The sequence below is a fragment of the Centroberyx gerrardi genome, chromosome 10, assembly GCF_048128805.1.
Source record: "Centroberyx gerrardi isolate f3 chromosome 10, fCenGer3.hap1.cur.20231027, whole genome shotgun sequence".
Classification (NCBI taxonomy): Eukaryota; Metazoa; Chordata; class Actinopteri; order Beryciformes; family Berycidae; genus Centroberyx; species Centroberyx gerrardi.
In genome coordinates, this window is record NC_136006.1 from 29988737 (window position 1) to 30012048 (window position 23312).

A 23312-nucleotide genomic window follows, 5' to 3' on the forward strand; every position below is an offset into this window, starting at 1 on the left:
CTGAAAGACCTGTTTTACAAAGGCATTGGGCCGTCTTAATATCAGTCAAAAATTCCCTCGCCTCTATTGGCTATTGAATGTACATGTGATATATATCAGCCAATTGGAATTAAGAAACCTTTTGTTTAGGTCGGCGCTTCCTGGAAATTGATACGAGATTGGTCGGGCCATGTTTCATTTCCGAGGTTGCCTTGCTGAAAAGCCAGAAGTAATGAAGCACACTAGCTAGTGGATGTGTCCTGTGAGTGTTATCCTTATTTGCCTCCAATTCAGTTTGTACTCTTAAATGATTTAGGAAAACGGTAGCTACCTCTTTAGCATAATGGGGGAAACTTACGGAGCATCAGCTAACTGGCTAACGGTTTTAGGCAAACTAAAGTTGGCTGGGTAACTTTAGTTAGCGTTAGCAAGCCAGTAGCGAACGTAACATAACCACCGTGCTAATCATTTCAGTAACTAGCTGAGACAATACTGTACTAACGTTAACGTTACTAACTAATTAGTAGTAGTAGTTGCAGCCAACGTGCTGTAGTTTGTCTGTCTCTATGTGTTTGGGTGGTCGCCATCGACCACCCAGATATCAAGTTAGCTTGCAATGTTGTTCTAAAAATATTACCACATCGCCTACGTCAAAGTCATACAAAGGGACATGTTTTACATTTGATAGCTGAACCGTGTTTCTCGGCCTGTCTTTTACAACTTTGACTCCCTCTTATTGAGAAAAAGACTCATTCCCCTTCTTTGACCCTCTCCCTATTGTTTCTCTTATTCATACTTTTCCCTTAGCAAATCCTTGCTGCCAAACAGCTCTTTCAATTTCCTCTACTAAATTTCATATGGTCTCCCTCCTAAGCCTTGTTTGATCATCTACCTACCTAATTACACTCAACTCAAAAGTCTCTGTCGCTCTCCCACAACACTGTTCCTCTAAAGGTCTACCCTGCTCTCTCAGCAGCTCTGAACACCCTAAAAGGCTGCCTCACAGCGTCTCCACAGCTACCTGTTCAACCAACTGGCTCCAGCAGAAGATGACAGAACCGGAGCTGCTGACCGAGGTCCCCGCGGCGCTGAAGCGGCTGGCCAAGCAGGTCGTTCGGGGCTTCTACGGGGTGGAGCACGCCTTGGCCCTGGACGTGCTCATCCGCAACCCCTGCGTACGCGAGGAGGACATGCTGGAGCTGCTCAAGTTTGACCGGAAGCAGCTGCGCTCGGTGCTCAACACCCTGAAGGGCGACAAGTTTGTCAAGTGCCGCATGAGGGTGGAGACGGCGCCTGATGGCAAGACGACGCGACACAACTACTACTTCATCAACTACAGGTTTTGTGGTGTTTTTTTTTACCCTCTTCGGTATACATGTACCAGTTCACAGTTTTCCCTGTTGACTTAAGGGGAGTTTCTATGTACATACCTGGCTTAGAATTTGCAGGGACAGGTGGGTGACAGCAGGCATGTCATTGGGGTTATCAAGCTGGCCCCTCTTATCGGGAATGTTTGGTTGAATTAAGCCCACAGCACTTCCAGAAGGCTCAGTAGTAGATTGAATCGTCCCCCGCTAAGGACTACTAAGACCTATACTGATCTGCATACACTTTCACTACACTGACACTGCATCTACACTTTGGGTTACATGTAAGCTAGAGGTTCTCACCCAGTAATTTCCAAATTAGTAGATCAGTAGGAGATAGGTGACACACTCAGAAAAGTGTTTCTCAACTTTCCTTTCCAGACATAGAAACCTTCATCTGATTGACGTAGGATTTACTGTCCCATGTAAAAATGCACTCTAAAACTTCATCAATCTGATTTTATAGGCTGCTGGTCAACGTGGTCAAGTATAAGCTGGACCACATGCGGCGGCGCATCGAGACAGACGAGCGAGACTCCACCAACCGAGCCTCCTTCCGCTGCCCCTGCTGCTTCTCCACCTTCACCGACCTGGAGGCCAACCAGCTGTTTGACCCAATGACAGGTAACAATGAGTACAAGCGCAGATTCTGTACAGTCCCACAGCGCATTTGTAGTGGTGATCTTTAATTCTGTCTGAGTATGAGAAGAGGAATGTGGCAGTTGAGTGAAACATAATTTGTAGAAAATGGTTTTGTCAAGTGCTGTAAATGTGATGAAGTTTGATAGCGTACAGGTATAGAGGAGTGAAGTGTCTCACTCTGACTGACTGACTTGAAGTTGGCTCTTGATGACCATGGTACCAAAGCTATAGCGTCTTGATAAACAGCAGGGAGGGGTCGGAAGAGAAAGATGGAGAGGGAGGTATGGATGGAGGGCAAGGAGACCAGGATGGTTTATGTTGTAGAGGCAGAAAGGGATGTAGGAGAAGAGAGCATGCCTGCACATACACACACACACAAATGTCCCAATATTTCTATTTTCCCATAATTTGCTCCCATCAGTGTCCGGAAAGCCACTGCTCACAGTTAAGCAGCATATTTCATTGGTCTAGCTTGCTGGACTTGATTTGATGAAACTGTTGATCCATGGTGTATTAAAGGTAGACTTGGGACTTTCCTTGTCTGGCTGTAAACACTGCTGTCCACGTATCCTGTGAGCAACAGCCAATCAAGCAAATGACAGCTTGAAGTTTGAGAATTAGAGCTTCTTCTAGTGGTTTAATCTAAATCCAGTTTTGGAAAACTAGCTTGCAAAACTAGCTTGCAAAACTAGCTTGCAAAACCAACTAGCAAGTGAAGGAGCTATGCAGGCAAGTAGACCAGGAGGTGTGAGGTAGAATGTTAATTGAAGTAGGTGTTAGGAAGGGCGGTATACTGGTCTCATTATGCCATGTTAATGACATCATTTTTTTCCCAGCTAATTTTGATAAACAAGGCTTAATACTGTGGTTATACCATTTACCATCATATGATATTGGCTCGTGTCTAAATGGAAATGTCGGATTACCTTAACCGGAGTAAGGTTATAATCAGAGTAAGCATAACCCAGTTACCACAGCTAGATATCTGCTCAATCTTTGGATTTTATCGTTTATTGCGGCATGTTGGTCAACAGATACAATAACCTGGTACATGTATTTCCAAAACAAACAACTTGTTGCAGTACAGAGGCCAAGAATGGCTGTGGTTTCTCATATTTTTTTTTATCCTGTTATCATGAGATCGGACTTCATTTAGTTATCTTGCAATAACAAAATAATGGTTTTGCCAAGCCTTAGGTAGCCTGATAGTGTTACCAATGTGTAGAAAGACTAAAGTGGAATTGACAATCCCAGGAGGAGAGATCACGATTGATCAACGCATTTAATCAAGGTATGACGGGCAGAAATTTTTATCTCATGATAATGATCTTTTTTAAACAAAGATTAAAAAGATAAAAAAATACATGAGCAACTACGGCCGCTCTCAGCATCTGTAATACAGTGACAAGTAATAGACCGATTTTTACATGAGTCCATGTAAACCGGGTTTCAAACCATTTAAAAGTTGTAATCGAAATATTGACTGATTACTCCCAGTAATGGGGGTATTGCAGTGCATGTAAACATAATCATTGACAGCTCTGGCACAGACACAAATCATGTGGACACAACATAGAGGAGTAAGCTAGCTAATTAGAGCAAAGATCCAATAAAAACGTCTAGTGAAGAGGTGATATATCGCCATGCAAAATACTGGAATAGTAATACAGCTTGAGTTGAGTTGAATTGAAAATGTGACTAGGTGGGGGCGAGCAGGGAGTTTTTGTTCCAAAACAGGCGAGAGAGTAAGTTTTTAGAAGCCAGAAATCTCAGCACATGGCAAAGTAATAGTAATAGTAAAAGTCAATCACCCGCAGATATATTTTGATCATTTTGTGCAATGACACAGTGAAAGTCGTACTTAATGCACTTTAATTAGCTCAGAAACAATATGTAAATTTGTGTGATAAATGACAAACTAATATCTTTCAAACATAAACTCACTCAGCACACTTTAAAACTCCTGTGTAAGATGTGGTGGTTCTGTTCTTGATCTTAGCTCACAGTTTTAGCCTCAAACTTTTAGACATTGAAATGAGATAGTTTGTATGGGAGAATTCTCCACTCGTTCATTTATATCAACAATTAAATTGTATGTTTGGGGTATAGAAATTATAATAAAGCTTCTCTTACAATGGCGCGGCTTTGCTAAAAAAAAAAAAAATCAACACAATTATGGGCCATTAACCTAACTTTCATTGTGGGCAAACATGGACGCATGGATAAGAGCACATTATTACAAGTAGGCAACATAGGCTGTTGCAATTGAAATGAAAAATTGAGTGAGAACATTTGATAATCAAATCTATTAAAACAGATGTAGAAATGAATGTGTGAAATATTTTATTAGTACTTTTATGATACCATTTTCATAATTTAAAATTTATAAGTTAAGCCTATAGGCTGCTAGAAAAACCCTGAGAATCAGTCTGGAGCATGGAGCGTCAGAACCTGTTTCCATGGAAACTGTCTGTCAAAAGGGACTCATCAAATAGCACCTGCTTGGTGAAACGAGGTAAAATCGATCATACACCACTTTCCTGATATGATTTTTAAAATCTCAAAACACTAGTTTCTAAAGATGATTCTAGGAAAAGTCAAGAAAGGCCATTTCTGCACAGCTTGTAAATGTTGAGATATTTCCATTAAAAAATTCCATTAAAGTTAAGCCTAATATTTGCAGGCCTGTGGCTTATGCATAATGCCAGTGATGTAGTAGTAGTTGTGGAGGTGGGTGTGGGTGGTCCTACCTTCCTACATACAGATTGAAAATTTGGCTGATAGGTGAGTATCATCTGAATACTGCAGAAAATAAGTGAGCTAACTCTATACTCGGTTTTACCCTTTCTAATGGTTTTACACTTTCTTAGGCCATAGAATATATAAACACATCTTTCTGTAGACTTAATTGCTGTTGATAAATAATGTGTTAGTTTTTAAACAAGGTAGGTGATGGATGACTAAAAAATATTTATTGTGAGTGGTTGAGGAAGGGTGGAGGAAAAGGAGATTTAGGGAGAAAGCTCAGAAAGAAGCAAAATTTATTGAAAATTGATTGCCTCTTGTCTGTGCCAACCTAGAAATCTTATCAGTAACTTAAAATGATAAATGACATGAGGTATTCTGGTATAGTTTTTGTCCTGTGTGTTGTATTGGGGAGCGTACCACTAGATGGCAGTTGGTGCTTAGTCAAACTTCACTAAGACTTGACACTCAAGGGAATTCACTGCTAACAGCTGGATTTAGTACACCAAATGCCTGATGACATAAAACTACACTGCTTATTAAAAAGACGCTCGGGGGCCTATGTCCTTTTCAAAAAAAGTAAGCACTTTAAAAATGGTTCCCCTATATCATTTTTTGTGTACTACAGTTTTCTGTCTGCAGGCTTCATGTCTTCTCCTTTTTCTCCCCCGTTTCCATTTTATTTGGACCAATTTTTTTAATTTGTTACATTAGTTATATTAGTTATTTCTTAGTTATATATTTTCCCTGACTTCAGGTTTAAACTACTTTTTCAAATAAAAAAAATTACTAATCACATACTAATTGTTGGAGTTTCTTGTCAAACATACATAACAGACTATGTAAACAAGCAATTAGAGGAATTCCATGACAAGATATCAGTTGTCATGTGGTGGTGACACTATTGTACTTATATTCCCGTATCTACCCAATAAATGTGTTTTTCAGTGAATTAACAATACTTCTGTGTTGACTATTAGCTGGAAATGAATGCTAATTGAAACGCTAATGGGGACTAATGATGCCAAATGGCAAGGCCAGTCTGAGCTAGCAGACATTAAATGTACTGCAAATTAACATTCTGCCATGTGAGAGTTGAGTCTGAGGAGTCAGTGTCGGTGATGTGTGGCGCCTTCACTCTAAATGTCTATTAATCCAAAACCCAAGTCGCAGTTAATAATGCAAAATGGCAAGGCCTATGTAAATTAGCATGAATTGAATAGGCATTAAAAATTCATATACAGTCGTGTGTGGGAGCTGATTCTGAGGAGTGTTTGTGATTCACAATATTAAGATTAAGTTCATTTATTTATATAGCCATTCATCACAAGCATGTCTCAAAGGACTACAGAGAAAGAGCCTACCTAGATCTAACTGATCAACAATCAACCATAGAACAGAATGATGTAACATAAACTTAAGTAAAAGAAAGCAGAAGACGCACAATAGCAAGTTTTAGCAAAAAGGCCCAAAATATAATAATTTACCATAACGTAATAACTGACCATAATGTAATAAAATCAAATGTAATAAAGCCCATAACGGAATAAAAATTCAATAACGTAATCAAATCTTGAACCTGTAATGTAATAGCTTTTTTGCCCATAATGTAATAACTCCTTATGTCTTTGCTAGTTTATTACATTACAGGCCTGATAATAATATTTTTGCCAAATAATGTATGTATGCAATAAAGTAATAAGTTATTACATTATGGGGAAAAATGTTGTTACGTTACAGGTTCAAGATTTTATCACGTTATTGATTTTTTTTATGTTATCGGCTCTATTACGTTTGATTTTATTACATTACGGGCAGTTATTATGTTTTGGGCCTTTACACACCTCTGTTAGCAAGACACAGCAAGCCTACCTATTCTACATAGCCTAGCATACCTGGCACCACCATCTTTAGACCCTTGATGCATACAAGGAAAACTCCCAAGAAAACCTTGTTAGGAAAAAATGGAAAAAACGTACAAATCATAGTTATACCATAGATGAGAGACGCAAACATGACAAGAATTTGAAAGTTTGAGTAATTTTAATTATTCCTATTCTGTCTAATACTGTGCTATCCTGTGATTGTGCGAGTACCATTTTTATACTATATTCTGTATCGACATCCGTGTCCTTCAAAAATGGAAAACATCAGGCCCCTACTGTAGGATACTGAGCATGTGCTGAGTAACACCGGTTTGCCTTAAAGCGCTCTCTGCCATTTATAATTTATACAACCTGCAGCCTACACCCTCTCTTTCCCCATGTTCCAGAATTATTTGCTAAGAAAAGAGGGAAGAAGAGAGAGAGAGTGTAAATGAAAGCCATAGCTCCCCATCTTTCTCCCACTCACACACTAATATCTGCTGTAATGAGATGAATTAGCTGTAATTCTCAGCCTGGCTGGTTGGTAGATGGGGACGGAGACATGACGACCATATAAAATTACTGGGTTATTTCATCCTCATCCAAATGCACACAAATCATGACTGGTGCTTTCTCAGGGGTGTTTTTCTACTTCCTAAAAAAAAAAAATCCACCCACTGTACACTGGTCATTATGGATGTGTGTGTCAGTTTGTAATGTTCAGAGCATTCTATTTTTTTGTGATGAAGTGTTGTAATTTAGTTTTTTGGTGTACCCACTTTCCCTCAACCTGCCTCGTCTACTTCTACTTAAATTAGTGATTTCTTACGTTTTCCAGAATGACTTCAGACAGCGTCCAGTGAACGGATGTGAACTTGTTGCTTTCAATTAAAAGTAGGTGTGTGGGCATTTCAATCAGGAGAGACTTGGCTTAGAATTTTTAAAGGCTTTATTGAATCAAACATTGATCAAAACTTTGGTGTAGACTCCATTTGAAGCTATTCCCCAATGGGGAGGAGAACCCCACAATGGGCTGAAAATAATGATGGTGGTGGTGGGCTGCAGATCAGCAGCGGACACAGCTGATGAGGTAATAAAGGCCGTGTCGATTTATAATTGGTTCCCAAGTGTATGTGACAGGTGTGGAAAAGCCTAAGATAAGTTTTACCAAGTATGAATTGAAGCTATCAATTCGCCCTTCCTTTATTGAATTTCTTCAATTCATAAAGTTGCGCTTTTTGCATGTTTTTTTCTCCGCCATTGTCTAAATGAAGATGAACGAGACAACTTGTATGCTTACAGGTTAATAATGGGCGTTTTTCAATCCATTTACGGGTGATTGTGGGAGTGGACACTAAGCGCGTTCATGTGCGCACAATTCCACGCTTATTTTAATCACGTTGTGATTTATCATGACAAATGTATGTGGTGTTTGATAAATCTGAGAAAAAATGTCCGTACAGAGAAACGCAGGAACATGTGTACGCATCTTTTTAGTGGGGATTCTACGGCAACCTTACATCTGGCCCAGAAAAAGAGATGGTAACACGCTTACTCTTAACCCCAAACTAAGCCAGGAGCCATGGCCTTCTACCCTCTTTCTGAGATTTCTCATTAGAGTGATTGCTGTTAGCTGTGTCTCCTTAATTAGGATGAATACTGTCAGCTGTTCAGGGCTTCCAGTGCCACCCTAGTTGGTGGGTGTTGGCTGTTTCTGTCCTGCCTCCCTGATGCCGAAATGGCAGGAGTATGTGCTATATGTGTCTGATCACAATACGCTTTAACTCGAGATAATCGTGATTTGAAAAGGTAGGATAAGGTCAACAGTGATTCATACAGTTCCAGAAACTTCTTGATTAGCTTATTACCCACATTCACACAGTGTGTGCCTCGTCGTAGTCGCAGTAAAATGTATTAGGCACACTTGGATGTGGTTGCAAATAGGAATGAAGGTGGGTATGAAGCAGTTTATGAGCTGCAGCACAGTGCAGCCTGTGGAGGGCTTAGTCATATCGCAGGCTGTGGCACCATGGCTCTATTTAGGCCTGATGTGACAGACATCACAGCACAGTGAGTAGGAGAGACGGCAGTTTATTATGAACACGTCTCATTAGGTCTACATACAGTTTTTCCACATCTGTCTCTCTGGTCTCACTATTTTGTCAATTTTCCACTTGAGGTGAAGTGAAAACTGGTCATTTTGGTAGAGGTGGGATGTTGGCTTGATTCATTATTTTCCAATGCCTTTGTTGCCTCTCTGTTCAGGCCATCAGGACTGTTAAAGGATTACCCAAAAATGGAAATTCTGTCATTACTCACCCTGCCACCCATGATGCCAGTTGAAACATGGGTGAAGTTTCTTTGTCCATATAACACACAGGGAGGTTGCCAGCACAACTCCATAGCAGCCTTCTCCAAAACAACTCATTGGGGTCTGGTTCTGTAGAGTTCTAAAAAGCACAAAAATGACCATAGAATTATTCTATACAGCTTGTGCAGCATAAAGTCTTCTGAAGCCAAACGATCACACTGAGACCTATATTTACACCGTTATTTAGCGCAAGTCTTTACTACAGCCGTTGTTTTTGAAAACGTTCACACTTGCGCATACCCAAACCTTGTGCATTCATGCAAATCTTCCCTACTTCCGGCTTTGCACTCCTAGGCATAGGTCTACATCACACAAACTGAAATAGCTCTGTTGAAAGTGGTTTATAACGCTAACTGCTTACTTATCAGACTTTCCATCAAAGAGGAAAATGTCCAACGACTTCGATATAGAAGAGTAACAACAGTTCTTTGCCCAGCCTAATTTATTTGAACCAGAATACACAGAGGAGGAACTCGAACAGATGGATGAAGCAGCGGCAATAGAAGCTGAGGCCACTGGCCCTGTCCGGACACCATTAGTCCTTTAGCATCCAGGAGACCACATACTCAAACCATTTATAAAATATCGGCGCTAGGGAGAGAAGCTACAACAGCTAGGGAACAGACCAAAGACCGAAAAGGTAACATTGGATCCGAACAAGGCACTTGAACAGAGTTCTTTCAGTTTGTGCGATGTAGACCTACGCGTAGCAGTGTAAACACGGACGTGAGGAAGATTCACAGGAACATGCGATGTCTGTGTCTGCACAAGCGTGAACATTTTCAAAAATAACGGCTGTAGTGAAGATTTGCACTAAATAATGGTGTAAATAATATAGATATTTTTCCACTCATAATGTGTGTTCGTTTGGCTTCAGAAGACTTGGATTATGCTGTATGGAGTCATTTTATGGTCATTTGTTGATCTTTTTGGAACTCTAAAGAACCGGTCCCCACTGACTTAAGTTGTTTTGGAGAAGGCAACCTCTCTGTGTGTTATATGGACTAACAAACTTCACCTGTGTTTCAACTGGCATGAGGGTGAGTAGATAATGACAGAATTTCCATTTTTGGGTTAACTATTCCTTTAAACCTCAAATTATGCTGGTACCTGTGTATCCACCAGTGTTTGTAGCACATATGCCAATCCATTCTGCAACTTTGCATACTACAGTTCTTAAGGGATGTGTTGTTTCCCTGAATTGCATTCACACCATGAGACCAAACATTCACTTTCCAGTGGGTAAATTTGGCTTCCTCATCACAGCGCAGATTAGCTAACAGCACCTGGTCTTTAGGTCCTATGTCTGCATGCCAAGAAATATATTAACCAAGCTGGAGGGTTCCATTTGTGACACAGGAACAAAGTGATAAACAGAATGATGAGATAGTTTGAAGAAGCAGATGGATTGGCCAGGTACAGGTCCTGAGGCCTTCAGTGTTGCTGACCAGTTGGCTGACTTTACTTGCTGACAAAAGAAGGTAGAGCAATATCTTTCTCAGTCTCTCTCATTCTTACCCTGTCTCAACAGGGGCTGGCAGCTGTCCAGAGTGCATTGCTGCAAAATGGCCATTACATCACTCCACATCACTAGGAGCTATCCATTAGTGTCTGTTTTTGCATGTGTGTAACCGAGGCAAACCGAAAGTCATAATCATCCCAGGCGGTGTGGGTGGGGATATGCAGAATTTAAGGGGAGGATAAAAAACCAATGGCCACGGGATACACACAGGCTTTTATGAAAATATGAATCGATTGACAAAACCAAGGCGCGACCACTCTGCTTAAGTCACGAATCCTTACTCATTTGAATAGGAATTATGCATGCCGGCTTATCTGCGTGGTTATCATTTAATCATCCAGAACTTTAAAGGTCTGGGACATATCCAAAACGTTTAGGAATTTGTTCATAATCTTGCTTTTTTGTGTTTAATGTGAAGCATGTCTATGCGTGGATATGGTCACCCTGGAAGGAATAATAATCCAAATTACAAATGTTCCTGGTAATGGTTTTAGTGAGCTAAAACAAGACTTCGGGATGCTCAAATCAGCTATATGAGCAAAAAGATGGTACAATCGAACATAGATGGTGACAAATATTTATCATGGCATGTCATTGAATAGTAATGGAAAAAACCCTCCAGCAAAAACTATGTTGGAACCCTCCACATTCCCTTTTTTGTCTTATTACACCATGGCTACCTGTAAACTGCATTCATTCATGTTTCAGCCTTGATAGTCTTTGTCAAGATGAGGCACCATGTCACTGTCTGCCAATCAACAGACTGACGTCAGGCCAACAAGCACTGTTGCTTGGATACTCAGACAGATGATGCTACACAAATCTAGTTTAAAATATTATGGCGCATAAGAAATGCTTTAAAAAATGGTCCCTAAAGCGCTGGTTGACTTCAGTTGGAGTCAAACTCCAACATTAGCTGCCCTGGTGTTCCGCTGCCCCTAACAGTATTCTGGGTGTTTTTATTTCACCCCAACTCTTATTGATAATTGCAAACAGGAAAAATTATGTCTTGAAAAGTAAGATGGGCTTTTGTGTCAGCGTTAGCTAGGTGTCAAGTCAGTCTAGCAACCTATTTGCTACCACTAATGGATGGCGGAGGTGATGATGCCCTCAGACCATTGCTTTCCACTGGAGCCCTCCAACTTCTTTGTGTCCCCCCATCACACATCCCTAATGACTTCGTCTTTAATGAGAATTCTCGCAGCACCACTGTGTTGAAAGTGTAGAGGCTGTCAGACCAAGTTCCTTTTAGCGGTTCTGTTGCATCCTGCAGCATTGATTTGCTCTCAGCAGCTTCGTAGTACCATCACCACCATTGATTCTGAAGGAGAGGAGGGAGAGAGAGAGAGCAAATTTCAGTAACTGTACAACAAAATAATTAGTTCAAAATACATTTGTTTTGGGATTTTTAGTCTAATATCTCTACCAAGTAGCCTACCCTTTTCTATTAAAGTGAAATGGAAACAAACTTTTATGTGAAAGCATAAAAATTCAATAACAGAAGAATCTAGTTTTGTAAAAGCATTCAACATCTTTATTCACTTGGATTGTCTTAAACTACTGAGAGGGCACTATCAATGGACTTTCTCCTCTATACTTTTACTATGGAAGACAATGAAGAAATTGGACCAAAGAACCTACTAACAACTGCATTCTTTTATATGTAGTGATGGAGGGAGGATAATAGATTTTTTCTTTACTAGTGAGGCAATTTAGTCCAGTTGAATAAACGGGTGAATACTTCAACCTTTTCTGTCATTGGAATGTTATACTTCAACATACATTTCTTGAATTTATACTCCATTTGATAGAAAATAGCACTTGGATTTTGAATAATTTTGTAGCACAAGAAAATGCAAAAGGTCAAGGGGGATGAAAACTTTTGATAGCCAGTGTAAATTCCTTTTGAGGACGAAACCAGATTCCCAGCTCCCCGTTACCGTTTAGGAACCATCAGCAATTTCCACCGGCGACAAATTCATCATTTTCTTCCCATTTCCTCTGCGCTCATCTCTCTTGTTTCTTACACGTCTCAGTTGGTGGGTATCGAATCTTGCTGTGGAGGCAGTAACCCTGCACCCCGGCAGAGGTTGACAAAGAAAACACTTCGGGTTCACATGGTATTAAGTCGTCGGTCGGTTGCTTCTGCTGGACCAGCAACACTCAACACCACATCACAGGGAATGACAGATGGCATTGCAGGTGTTCCAGCTCAGCCTGACCCACAAAAAAGAAGACCCAAAAACAAAAAACCCATCTCTGGATTTTCACAATTTGTTGTGTGTGTACCCTCCCATCTTTGTCCAGACATGTATTTATGTATTCATTTCACCTGACATGAAGGTCACTCACCTTTTGGCTGAGTGTATTTTTTCCTCCAGCATTTCGTGTTTGATTAGTCGTTGCTCTCTAAGGTTTGCTTTAGACATGTAAGAATGCAATTATTAGCATATTTTTTGACATTTGTCTCACAATAATACAGAGCAAACTTAAGGTTAAATCCAAGAACGGAAAGAGTAGTGCGTCTTCCCTGTGCTTCCCCAGCAGAACAGCTCTGACCTCAGCTGGCTTCTCTTCTCTGCTTTATATTCACATCACAGAGACCAGCCAGGTAGAATGTAAAGTAGCAATCATATAATCACATGCTATTGTGAAGCATTATCTTCCTCAGATGACTGCAGAACTTTCCAGACCAACTTTGACAGCACAAAGAACAAGACCTCAACTCAAAGGTCACAACTTCTAACACATGCGCACAAAAACAGCTCGTTAAATTGCCAAATTCCAACCGCCGCCATCTCCGTCTGACTACCTCAGCGGCACAATTAACGGTCTCTAATTTATTCTACCTGTGCCATCCCAATCAACCATCCAGTGGATTTTTAGCACTGCCTCATGAAGGTGATGCCCCCACAAAACCAATCTATAGCGGAATCTCTCCTCATTACAGGATCAGTGTGTTCATATTTCAGAAGCTGCAGCTTGTCTCTTAGCCTGGTATCAAAGCCCCCTCGAAGCCTCGTTGTCTAACTGTCAAGCTTTGGAGGAGAAAGTTAAATGGGTTTCATGGTTATGTGAGGCTTGAACAGCAGCAGGCTTTTGGCCTGAAATTATGAAGTCCATCTTATGAAATAAGACGGACAATATCATTTTTTCTCTTAAGAATGGGATATTTTACTTCTAGATTTTGGAAAAAGCAAGCACACCCGTAAACACACCTACTTTCTACAAGCCTACAAATACGGGAATGCAGCTCTTTTTGCTGGTGCATGCAAAAACACGGCTATGCTCCAGTTCACGCAGACAAAGTGTCTCGTACATAACCTCTCTCCCTCGCTCTCTCTCTCGCTCTCACTCTATCACTCTCACACAAAATACCAACTGCAGCACCTTGAGAAGGCTGTGTGGACAGCTGAAGAGTTTGACTGCTGCTACTCAGTGCATCTCTGTCTCTCTCCATCTTCTCCTGAAATCCCCCCCCCGGGTCTGGTCTTCCCCTGATGTTTCGGTCCGGTCTGGTCCTTTGGTCTCTTCTCTCACAAATTAGTCTGCCCGCTCCTCTCTGGCTCTCTCTTTAACTCCGAGCCAAAACCTTGCCCTCTATCTATCCATCCATCCCTCCTCTCATCTCATGTCTTTTTATGGCCTTGATATTTCTAAACTAAAGCTCCTTAAATGATCATAGCAGCATTTTCGCGTGTTTACCCACAGCCAAGTTTGGCAGCTCACCCCTGAGACGTGTGAAGGAGGCTGTCGTGACTCATTTTGTCTCTGATGAATCGGTCAACCAAGACACTGAAAGAAAGGCTCGTCCCTCCTGCCATCACCTTCCACCCTGCTTCGTGTCCTGTCTCCCGTACTCGCTAACGCTGGTGTGGCTGTAGTGACAATATGACACCTCGGTCCATTCCTGTTGCCTTCCTCTGTAGCGAGGCGTCAGCGGATAAACTCACTCTAACTTTCCACTTTGTCGACATAGCTGCCGGCCATTTCCCATCACCAGGTGCCAGCTGTCAGTCCCTCATTTAGCAGGAAGACTAGTGTGGTTTGCAGGCTGTAATGGTAACTGTGTATCGTGGCAAAGGACCGCAGCCCTCCATTCTTCAGTGGCCCAAAGGACTTGGCAACTGAGATACCAAGTGACTGTGTTTGTGTTTGTCCAGGGAAATGATTCAGATTGTACTTTTATGTGTTCATTTAGTCATTTTCCAAATTATGTTAAATCTCCCAACACAACAGAAGTTTGACGATGGAAAATGAGATTGAACATTGCACTTTCTCTGTTCCCATGAGTGGCACTGCCTCAAAAACACTTAGTGACACAATTTAGTACATCACACACAATGGCGTTTGTATGGTAATTGAGATCCTAAACTAGATGATAAAATTCATGTCGTGAGCACACCATGCCAGCGAAACACTTTTGCTGTTAATTTGGAGCCCAATTTAGACAAAGCAGCCCATTTCAGTTCAGAGTTTGGCTGCATATTTTTGCAAGAACTGTGTTGTAGTGTTTGCGAAATGATCATCCTTTCATGAAGTTGTTGATTTGTAGGCTGCATTTGAGCAGCTTTCATGTGGGACTTTATTGGTTTCATTTGAAACTCTTTGCAGTGTGTGTATGTTCTTGTCATATGTGTACAAATCACACCGTATTGGCCTTCGAGTCTTTCCCCTCGACAGACAATATGACTGCATTTATCTCTGTTTTGACTGTTTTTCTGTTTTTGCTCTCTCTGTCAAATTGCCTCTTTGTCTCTCCTGTCTGTCACAGAGAAAATGGGCAAAGCAGTCAAATCAAGAGCTCAGATTGATCTGTTAATTGCTGTTAGCAGTGCAGCTAGACAGTGCCGTTTTTATGTTGCAAGTTTTTTGTTTCCCACTCGGTCAAGCGTTTCCTTCCACAGTACACATCCTTTTCTCAGATTTTTCTTTTGGGGAAACACTTTCCTCATTGCAATCGAGGATGTCGAAGGCCAAAGAACGCTGTTTGTGCTACATAGCAATGTTAACGCTGCCCCGTTCTGTGAGCGCATTGACAGTGGCTCCATACACACAAACGGCATCAGTCAGAACAGCAGACAGTGTGTGTGAAAGGAAGAGCAGAAACAATAGCTAGCTAGGTCTAGGACTACAAATGTTTCTGAAGTCCCTGTCCACTGGCCAGGTGCCAGGGAAATGGAGAAAGACATGGAGGAAGAGCTGAGGGAGAGGAACAGAGAATATGAAAACTGACAAAAGTTTTAGTCTCAATGTGCAGAACGAATGTGAGAAGACGGAAATAATTCCTTTTTTGAACCTTTCAGTGAAATGTAGTGAAGTCATAAATGAAAAACATGCGTTCAGCTATTATGATGCATATTTGATAGGCTAATGGAGAATCAGTCTTTATTCATGATTTGCAGGGAGGCAGAAGATTGATAGATGTACAGGGTTTGACCCACACCAAAACAGCAGTGCCCATAACTCAGAGTTTCTGTTTTTTGATAGCTTATGTAGCCAATCGTTAGCTTGCCATTTCCCTCAGCTGTTTTCTACCTCTCTGTCATCTGTCCTTTCCTCTGGGTCACACCTCGATCTGTCAGGACAAAATTTCATTCTAACTTGCTGTGACTGTCTATCCTTTTTTCTCTTATTGTATATCGCTGTTGCATATGTCTTGTCTCTCTCTCTCTCTCTCTCTCTCTCTCTCTCTCTCTCTCTCTCTCTCTCTCAGTCACACACACACACAGGGCAGACATGGGGTCTGTGCTAATGCTGGAACGGCTCCCATTATTGAAACTGAAAAGAGCCAGAGAAGCAGATGGTCCTACATCCCCTTCTCTTACTGGAAGGAGGCTGTGTGTGTGTGTGTGTGTGTGTGTGTGTGTGTGTGTGTGTGTGTGTGTGTGTGTGTGTGTGTGTGTGTGTGTGTGTGTGTGTGTGTGTGTGTGTGTGTGTGTGTGTGTGTGTGTGTGTGTGTGTGTGAGACAAGGTCCCAAAGCTCTCACAAATACAGTGCAATTATTAGAAAGTGATTCTCAGAATCAGAAAAGGATTCTCACAATGGAAAAAAGGATATTTGTCAGAAATATGGTCAAGTTAGTCATAGCCATTTAGCAGTTAGGAGGGTTATAGTTAGGAGGTGAGATAAACAATATACAGTATGTATGCCATACCTGTGTATATGTACTGTATTTCTTTTGTATGTATTATCTACCTACTCATCTATCTGGGAATGCCGACCTGGCCCTCCTATAGAGAGTAGCATGAAGTTTCTGGAATGAATCAATGAAATGAGCAGCAGTGTGGTGACATTGCAGTTATTTGGACACACACACACACATACACACACACAGAGTTATCTGTGGCAAGCTGGTCTCACTGACAGTGCCTGGTGTCTTGGGGTGTATTTGTTCTGCACAAATTCACACATTACCTAGACCAGTACACACAAGTTTTAGCCTTGTCTGCTGTGTTCTGCCCTGTGGAAAATAGTAGCCTACACCTGCTCCTGGCTATCACTGCTGAAAGAATGGCATCTTGTTGTTTTGCCTGTAAATAGTGTTTTTTGTTAGGAGGGAGGGAGTAGAAATCACCTGACCACCATGCGCCTTGTGTACAGCATGTTCAGGGACTTATCTGTGGATGCCAAGCCATGCATTATTCAGCAAGACTCTGTGTCCTGCTCTCTCTCTCTTTCTCATTCCCCCAACCTTGACATCTGTACTGTTATTTTATTTCCCCTCTACTGTCTTTGTTTTGTCTTCAAGCTCTCTTGCGCTTGTTCATCTCACCCACTTGAAGTTCCTTTCTCCTGCTCATCATACTCTATTTCCCTCCCCTCCCTCCAATCCTGTATCTTTCCTTGTATCTCTGTCCCCTCATTTACCAATACACAGGATGTGATGTAACAACAGAAGCCCATTTCAGATGTTAATACAATGATGTACTAACGCACAGATGGTTACCGTAGGGGACATCAGGCTACACCCTCATAGGATCAGGACCATCAGACAGGCGGCACCATTCACCAGCCACCTAATCTAAATGTTATAATGTTATTGAATGTATGAGCATATGTCATTGAGGTTATTAAGTTCCCATCTCCCTTCACTGATGTTTTGCTGAATTAAACCACCGACATCTCCAGGAGGCTCAACAGTGCATTCCACATCTTTGTCTTTTAGCACCTTTTTGCCATGTGCTTAGGTCTTAGCTCTGCGCTGCCTAAATAGTGCATACCGTAATTCCCCTAAGAGCAGGGAAAGGGAAAGGGAAATACAGTGTATGCTCGTACACCAGGCAGTACGATAGAAGTCAACAAGCATCAACCAACTGGAAGCTGGTGCGCTGTACATCCACCAGCTAAATCACCAGGACATCCCCTCCTCCCACTTGTTCTTCATACTCTTCCCTCTTTCGCCCTCAGGGACGTTTCGCTGCACCTTTTGCCAGACGGAGGTAGAGGAGGACGAGTCGGTGGTGCCCAAGAAGGACGCCAGGACGCTGGTGGCACGCTTCAACGAACAGATCGAGCCCATCTACGTGCTGCTGCGGGAGACCGAAGATGTTAACTTGTCGCATGACCTGCTGGAGCCCGAGCCCTCTGAGATCCCCGCCCTCAAACAGAGGTCTGTCGCTGCCAAGACACGCAGAAATACACCACTCACTTCCCTCACACAGCATACATCACAGCAGCACTTACAGTTCCTACCTTCCTTCCTGAAGAGTCACATCCTGGAGCTGCTTCATTGACAACAGATGGTAGTCCAACTCCGTTAACAGTGATTTTTCAGGGATATTGGCTCATGTTTATCTTGATAACTGTTTGTACCACAATGGAATAAAGCTTATTTGGCAGTAAAAGCTTAAACAAATATTCTATGGGCCCACAAAGGCAATCTAAAATTCATTGTCAATGAAACTGCTCCAGGTTTATTCTTATTTAAAAATATTCTACCTCGTATAATACTGTATCTTATCTTCACTGGCATAAAAAAGCCACCACCACAAAAACCACTACTGCAGTTACCACAGTTATCACCATAGAGATGCACTAGTATTTAACTTGAGAATTCTGCAGAATTAATTTGGTATGAGCTTCTTTACCTAAAACAGGCAAGGATATTCTTTTCAATCATTTTCTACATTCAGATCTCACCCTATTACCTCCACTTAGCAATATAGCTATAGGGAACTAGGCAGGGATGACGTCTGTCACCCATCTACTTTCCCTAAACCTTTGGATCCTTGCCTCTCACCAGCCGTGAGCGTGCCGCGGCGTTGGCAGGAACCTCTGCAGGCGGCCCGCACCGTGAGGCCTGGTCCAACAAGGGTGCATCCTACGCCGACCTGTACACCCAGAACGTGGTTATCAGCATGGAGGAGCAGGACGACCAGCGGAAGCAGGCCAGCGAGGGCAAGGCACCCAAAGAGAGGCCCGTCTGGCTGACCCAGAGCACCGTGCAGGGCGCTTACAGCGAGCCTGACGCCCTCAAGAACCGTGAGTTGAGGTTTTCCTCACACTACACCTGGTCTTTTTTTGCTCTTGAAATATTATTCTTTATATTTGTAATTATTTATATTATTGTACTGTTTTATTCTTTCTTGTCGTTATTTTTGGTCGATTTGCTTTTATTTCGGGATTGTCTGTATGTATAATTTGCAAATTACACCTATTTCTCTCATTTTTTTGTGCATCTTTGCTTTACATCTTTCCTTGCCCATGTCTTCTGTCTTCTAAGTAGGCTATCTAACCCTCTGAGTCCATCTGTTGATCCTAACCCGCCCCTTTCAATGCTGTTCCATATCCTTAAATTCCCATCCCTCCTCTCTGTCTGTGCCGTGAAAACAGGCTATTACAGGTCAGCCCAGGTTATCTCCCTCTGTCAGAGAGCTCCTTCACCCAGGCATCTTAAGCTAACATTGTTTCCTCACCCAAGGGCATGCAGATATCAGGCCTTGCCAGACTCCCATTGAACCATAATTGCCAAATTGAAGCAATCAGAGGCTTGATTAGTGCATGGCTGAGCAAGGATTGCTCATTAATAAAATCCAGTCTTGTGGAAATTGCATGAATTATGCCTTCCGAAAGTCCTGTCTCGAAGGTGTGTCTGTGCATCTGTCTGTAATGATCTTGGAAACCTTTGGAGCCTGGAAATAGAGATGTCATCTGAAGGAGACATGGTTAAGTTTTTACACAGACATTGTCCTTCAGTAAGTAGTACTTGATGAGGCCATTAGCCTTTCTAGGAACCTAGAAGCAAAGTCTCTTTAAGGGAAGTCGGTTCACTCACGTGCCATCTTTGTAACGCTCGCCGGGCAGTAAGTTCACAAGTAGCAAGAGAAAACTCCTATCTCTTTGAATGGGGGGAGTCTCGATTTACAGTTCTGTCATACATATCATTTGTATTTCATATTGAGGAACACTGACAAATTGCTAATAGCTAACTCAGACCAGTGAATATCTCCTGCTTCAAAACTTTGTAGGAACTACTTACCCATAACCTTATAACATGTTGAAAAAATAAACAGTGGATTTTATGCCTTCCAAACGCATTTCAATTAGATTTTTAATTTTTTTTAATCGTTTATGGTTTGTTTAATGTTTGCACACCCGTTTGCACCCCTAGTCTCAGCTAGAATGACCTACCATACCACATCAGAAGATTGTTTTTTCTTCTTGCACAGCCTTTATTTCAGGCTTGTTTTTAAGACAATATTTCACTTGTTCAAAGGCAGCCTTCAACTTAATATCAGTTACTTGAGAAGAGCAAGTGATACTCCAGAACTGAATATATTTATATTTTTGATAAATAATTTTTTTCCTTCCACAGCTGGAGACATCGCACCAGGGGCCCAGGATGGCGCTGCCGGTCTCGGCATGGGTCAGTCGGACGAAAACGAAGAAGTGATGCGCGCCCTCCTCATCCACGAGAAGAGGGGCGCGGCCGGACCGGGCGGAGGGGGAGCCGGCGCTGCCGCCAGGGCGCTGGCCTCTGCCGCGGCCAACGCCAGCGACTCGGACAGCGACACCAGCGAATCGGACGACGACTCCCCCACGGCTCCTCCCCCCGCCGCCGCCGCCGCTCAGCGCAGGGGCGAGGAAGAGGACGACGACGACGAGTTCGAGGAGGTGGGGGACGAGCCGATGGTGATGGTGGGAGGCCGGGCATTCTCGTACCGAGAGGTGAGCCAGAGGCCGGAGCTGGTGGAGCAGATGAGCGCGCAGGAGAAGGAGGCCTACATCGAGATGGGGCGCAACCTCTTCCAGGACATGTACTTCTGAATACACACACACACTCTGAAACTTTTCAATGGTTAATATCGACTTCCCAAATACATACTTCTGCTGCCTCAACACTCTCTCAATGGTTGTATCTGAGGAGGAACTTGTGGACACAACTTTTCAAAATGGTACTCATGGTGTATTTACAGTCAGTTTCATGCTCTTGCGTTGTAAGATCGAAGGCCATTCTCTGACAGTGTTTCAATAAGTAATCTGTGCTTTTAGTATTCTGTCCCAAGTATTTTCTACACACCAGAAGGGAGCCAAACAGCTGCAATTTGTGCACACAGTGCCAACTTGTTTTTCATTAGTTTGTTTTATTCTTTTCATTTTAACCTAAGTCTACTAAAGCCCTTTGTTTTCCATTTTCCTGAAAGAGTAAATGGATTCACAGAATATGGATGTGGAATACCATGGAAATGTTTTGGTTAAATTGTTGTAGATAATAGTAAAACATTTGTTATTTTGACTACTTTCTAAAATAAAAAGGTATTGCAGTATGGCAGCATGCATGGGGGGTGAGGTGTTTGTGTGTACTTACAGTAGAAAATTGAAGCGTTTGTAATGGGATGATGAAGCAAAGATGTTGAAGCATCACTCACCAACGTATAGGCCCACAAGCAAGTTCAGAGTATATGTAAAGATGGAACTATAGCTTATATATTGGCATTCATTTGTTCAGTAATCAAGGATGGTACAGCCTACTTGTAAGTATAAATAGTAGCAGAATCGAAGAAAACCCTGAATCCAGGAAAAATAGAACAGAAGAATCCCAAAATAGAAAACTTCACATGGAAAAAAATTCACATGGATTTCATAGTCCATTCTCCTCTCATCGTCCCTGTGAAACCTTTTCTGTCCACTTGGGTCACATCCAGGTGGGCATTACATATTGAGTTATTCCTTCCTTCCTACAGACACACACACACTCACACAGCCACACACACTCACTCACACCCTCCGCACAATCCAGAAAGAGACAGGGTATTTTGCTGTATGGCTTCCCCACTGTGGGGAAATAATGACTGCTTTGATGTAACCACAGTAACCTGCAGGACAGGGTCACCTACTGAAAATGGGGGCGACTTCACCTCAAAGCCAGGCCTTTAACGCTGACCTGGGCCTGACATTTACAGAAAATGGGCCTCTTTTTTTTTTAATCAAATGTTAAAAGCAATACGACAGCAGCTTTTACAGTATGTCTGCTGTTGTGAAATTCCCCCTCCTGCTGGGCTTTCTTTTTTGAGCAGTATTTCACCTGACGGAGGAAGAAAAATAATATGGTGGGAACTATTTGACATGAACCATTTGAAAAAGCAGCGGTTTAATAAAAAGTAGCTTTGTTTAGAGGCTTGCCGGTAAGGAATAGGGTGTAATTTTCCTTTTTGTTTAATAACAGTAGCTGGGTTTTCCTTTTCCTTTTTTTGCCAATACTGGTATGATGTATTGAAAGTGTGGAAACGACGAAATTCAATGAAATTTCTCCAATCTCGTAAAAACTTTGTTGATAAAGAAATTATGCGAGAAATGACGATCAGAATACATTTGTCGAATAAATAATGGAGTATGTTTGGTATGAAATATGACCAATTTTAGCTGACATGAAAGAACAATATGAAGCTATTTTTCTAGTGATTTTTTGTTTTTGTTTTGTTCTTTGACATTCACTTCAACCCAGCTACACTTACTTTTTTGGTCAATGAATGCTTTGATCAACTTACTGTTGTGCAAGGAGAAGAATGACAGCAGTTTAGTCTCTGCATGTTATGGTGAGCTACAGTGCATATGCTAGTACCACAGAACTTAAAAGGATACAACGGTCCTTCCACTGTTTGTCATGGTAATTTGGCTAGTACAGCATAAAATGGTGACTATGTAATTTTAAGGGTTAGTTTCTATGGTGACAACACAAGTCTTGGGGCCAAAAAGTGTCACACTGGCTTGAGAAGTGTGCAGATGTGTCTGTTGCAGAGTGCATAGCAAACTGTCAAAACTCAACTGAAAGTTAACTTTAGGAACAGGTTAACGTAGCACTGTCAGAGATTGTGCTTCTCTCGCTAGCTCTTCTAGTCAACAGCTGCATAGTATCAAACCTAGCTGGTAAGCATCATCAAGCAGCTACCTTTAACTTAATATAACCCCTTAAATGCTATGAACTAACATAGCGTAGCCTACCTTTAGTCGAGAAGAAAAGTTGGCATTCGTTAACTTCAGCTGAAACTGAGGTTAACTCAACTGTAACCACTTCTACTGTGCACAGATCTTTTGACCTATTTAAAAAGACAGAAGCAATTTGTACAGAAGTTAGCCCAGCAGTACACATAAAAATGGCCGCCGCTTCGACCATCCAGGAACGATGATTTGAATGGGAAAAACCATTCTATCCATTCAAGTTATGTGGCTAGCACTTTAGAGTTGATGCTAAATTAACTTAGACCCTTCACTTATTACACACAGTGTGCCTGAGTGTTAGCATGCACTGCAGGAAACCAAACAAATGCTACCGCTCTTCTCATCACACAACAGTAAGTTGAGAGCTTATTTGCCAAAA

The 23312-nt window shown here is 41.9% G+C and overlaps 1 protein-coding gene across 3 annotated transcripts; it reads left to right on the forward strand.

Moving 5' to 3' along the window:
- The first annotated feature begins 164 nt into the window (after window positions 1-164).
- Window positions 165-22142, forward strand: gtf2e1 (general transcription factor IIE, polypeptide 1, alpha). Of its 3 annotated transcripts, none has more exons than XM_071914588.2 (6): window positions 165-241; window positions 953-1318; window positions 1813-1970; window positions 17903-18104; window positions 18738-18976; window positions 20310-22142. In XM_071914588.2, exons 2-6 carry the CDS (start codon window positions 1029-1031, stop codon window positions 20759-20761), a joined length of 1341 nt encoding a protein of 446 aa, XP_071770689.1. In that variant the 5' UTR covers window positions 165-241; window positions 953-1028; the 3' UTR covers window positions 20762-22142. The 3 variants fall into 3 exon arrangements, with proteins under 3 accessions (XP_071770689.1, XP_071770685.1, XP_071770686.1); XM_071914584.2 differs by having other exon boundaries at window positions 191-241; window positions 934-1318; XM_071914585.2 differs by having other exon boundaries at window positions 197-241; window positions 956-1318.
- The last annotated feature ends 1170 nt before the right edge of the window (window positions 22143-23312 follow it).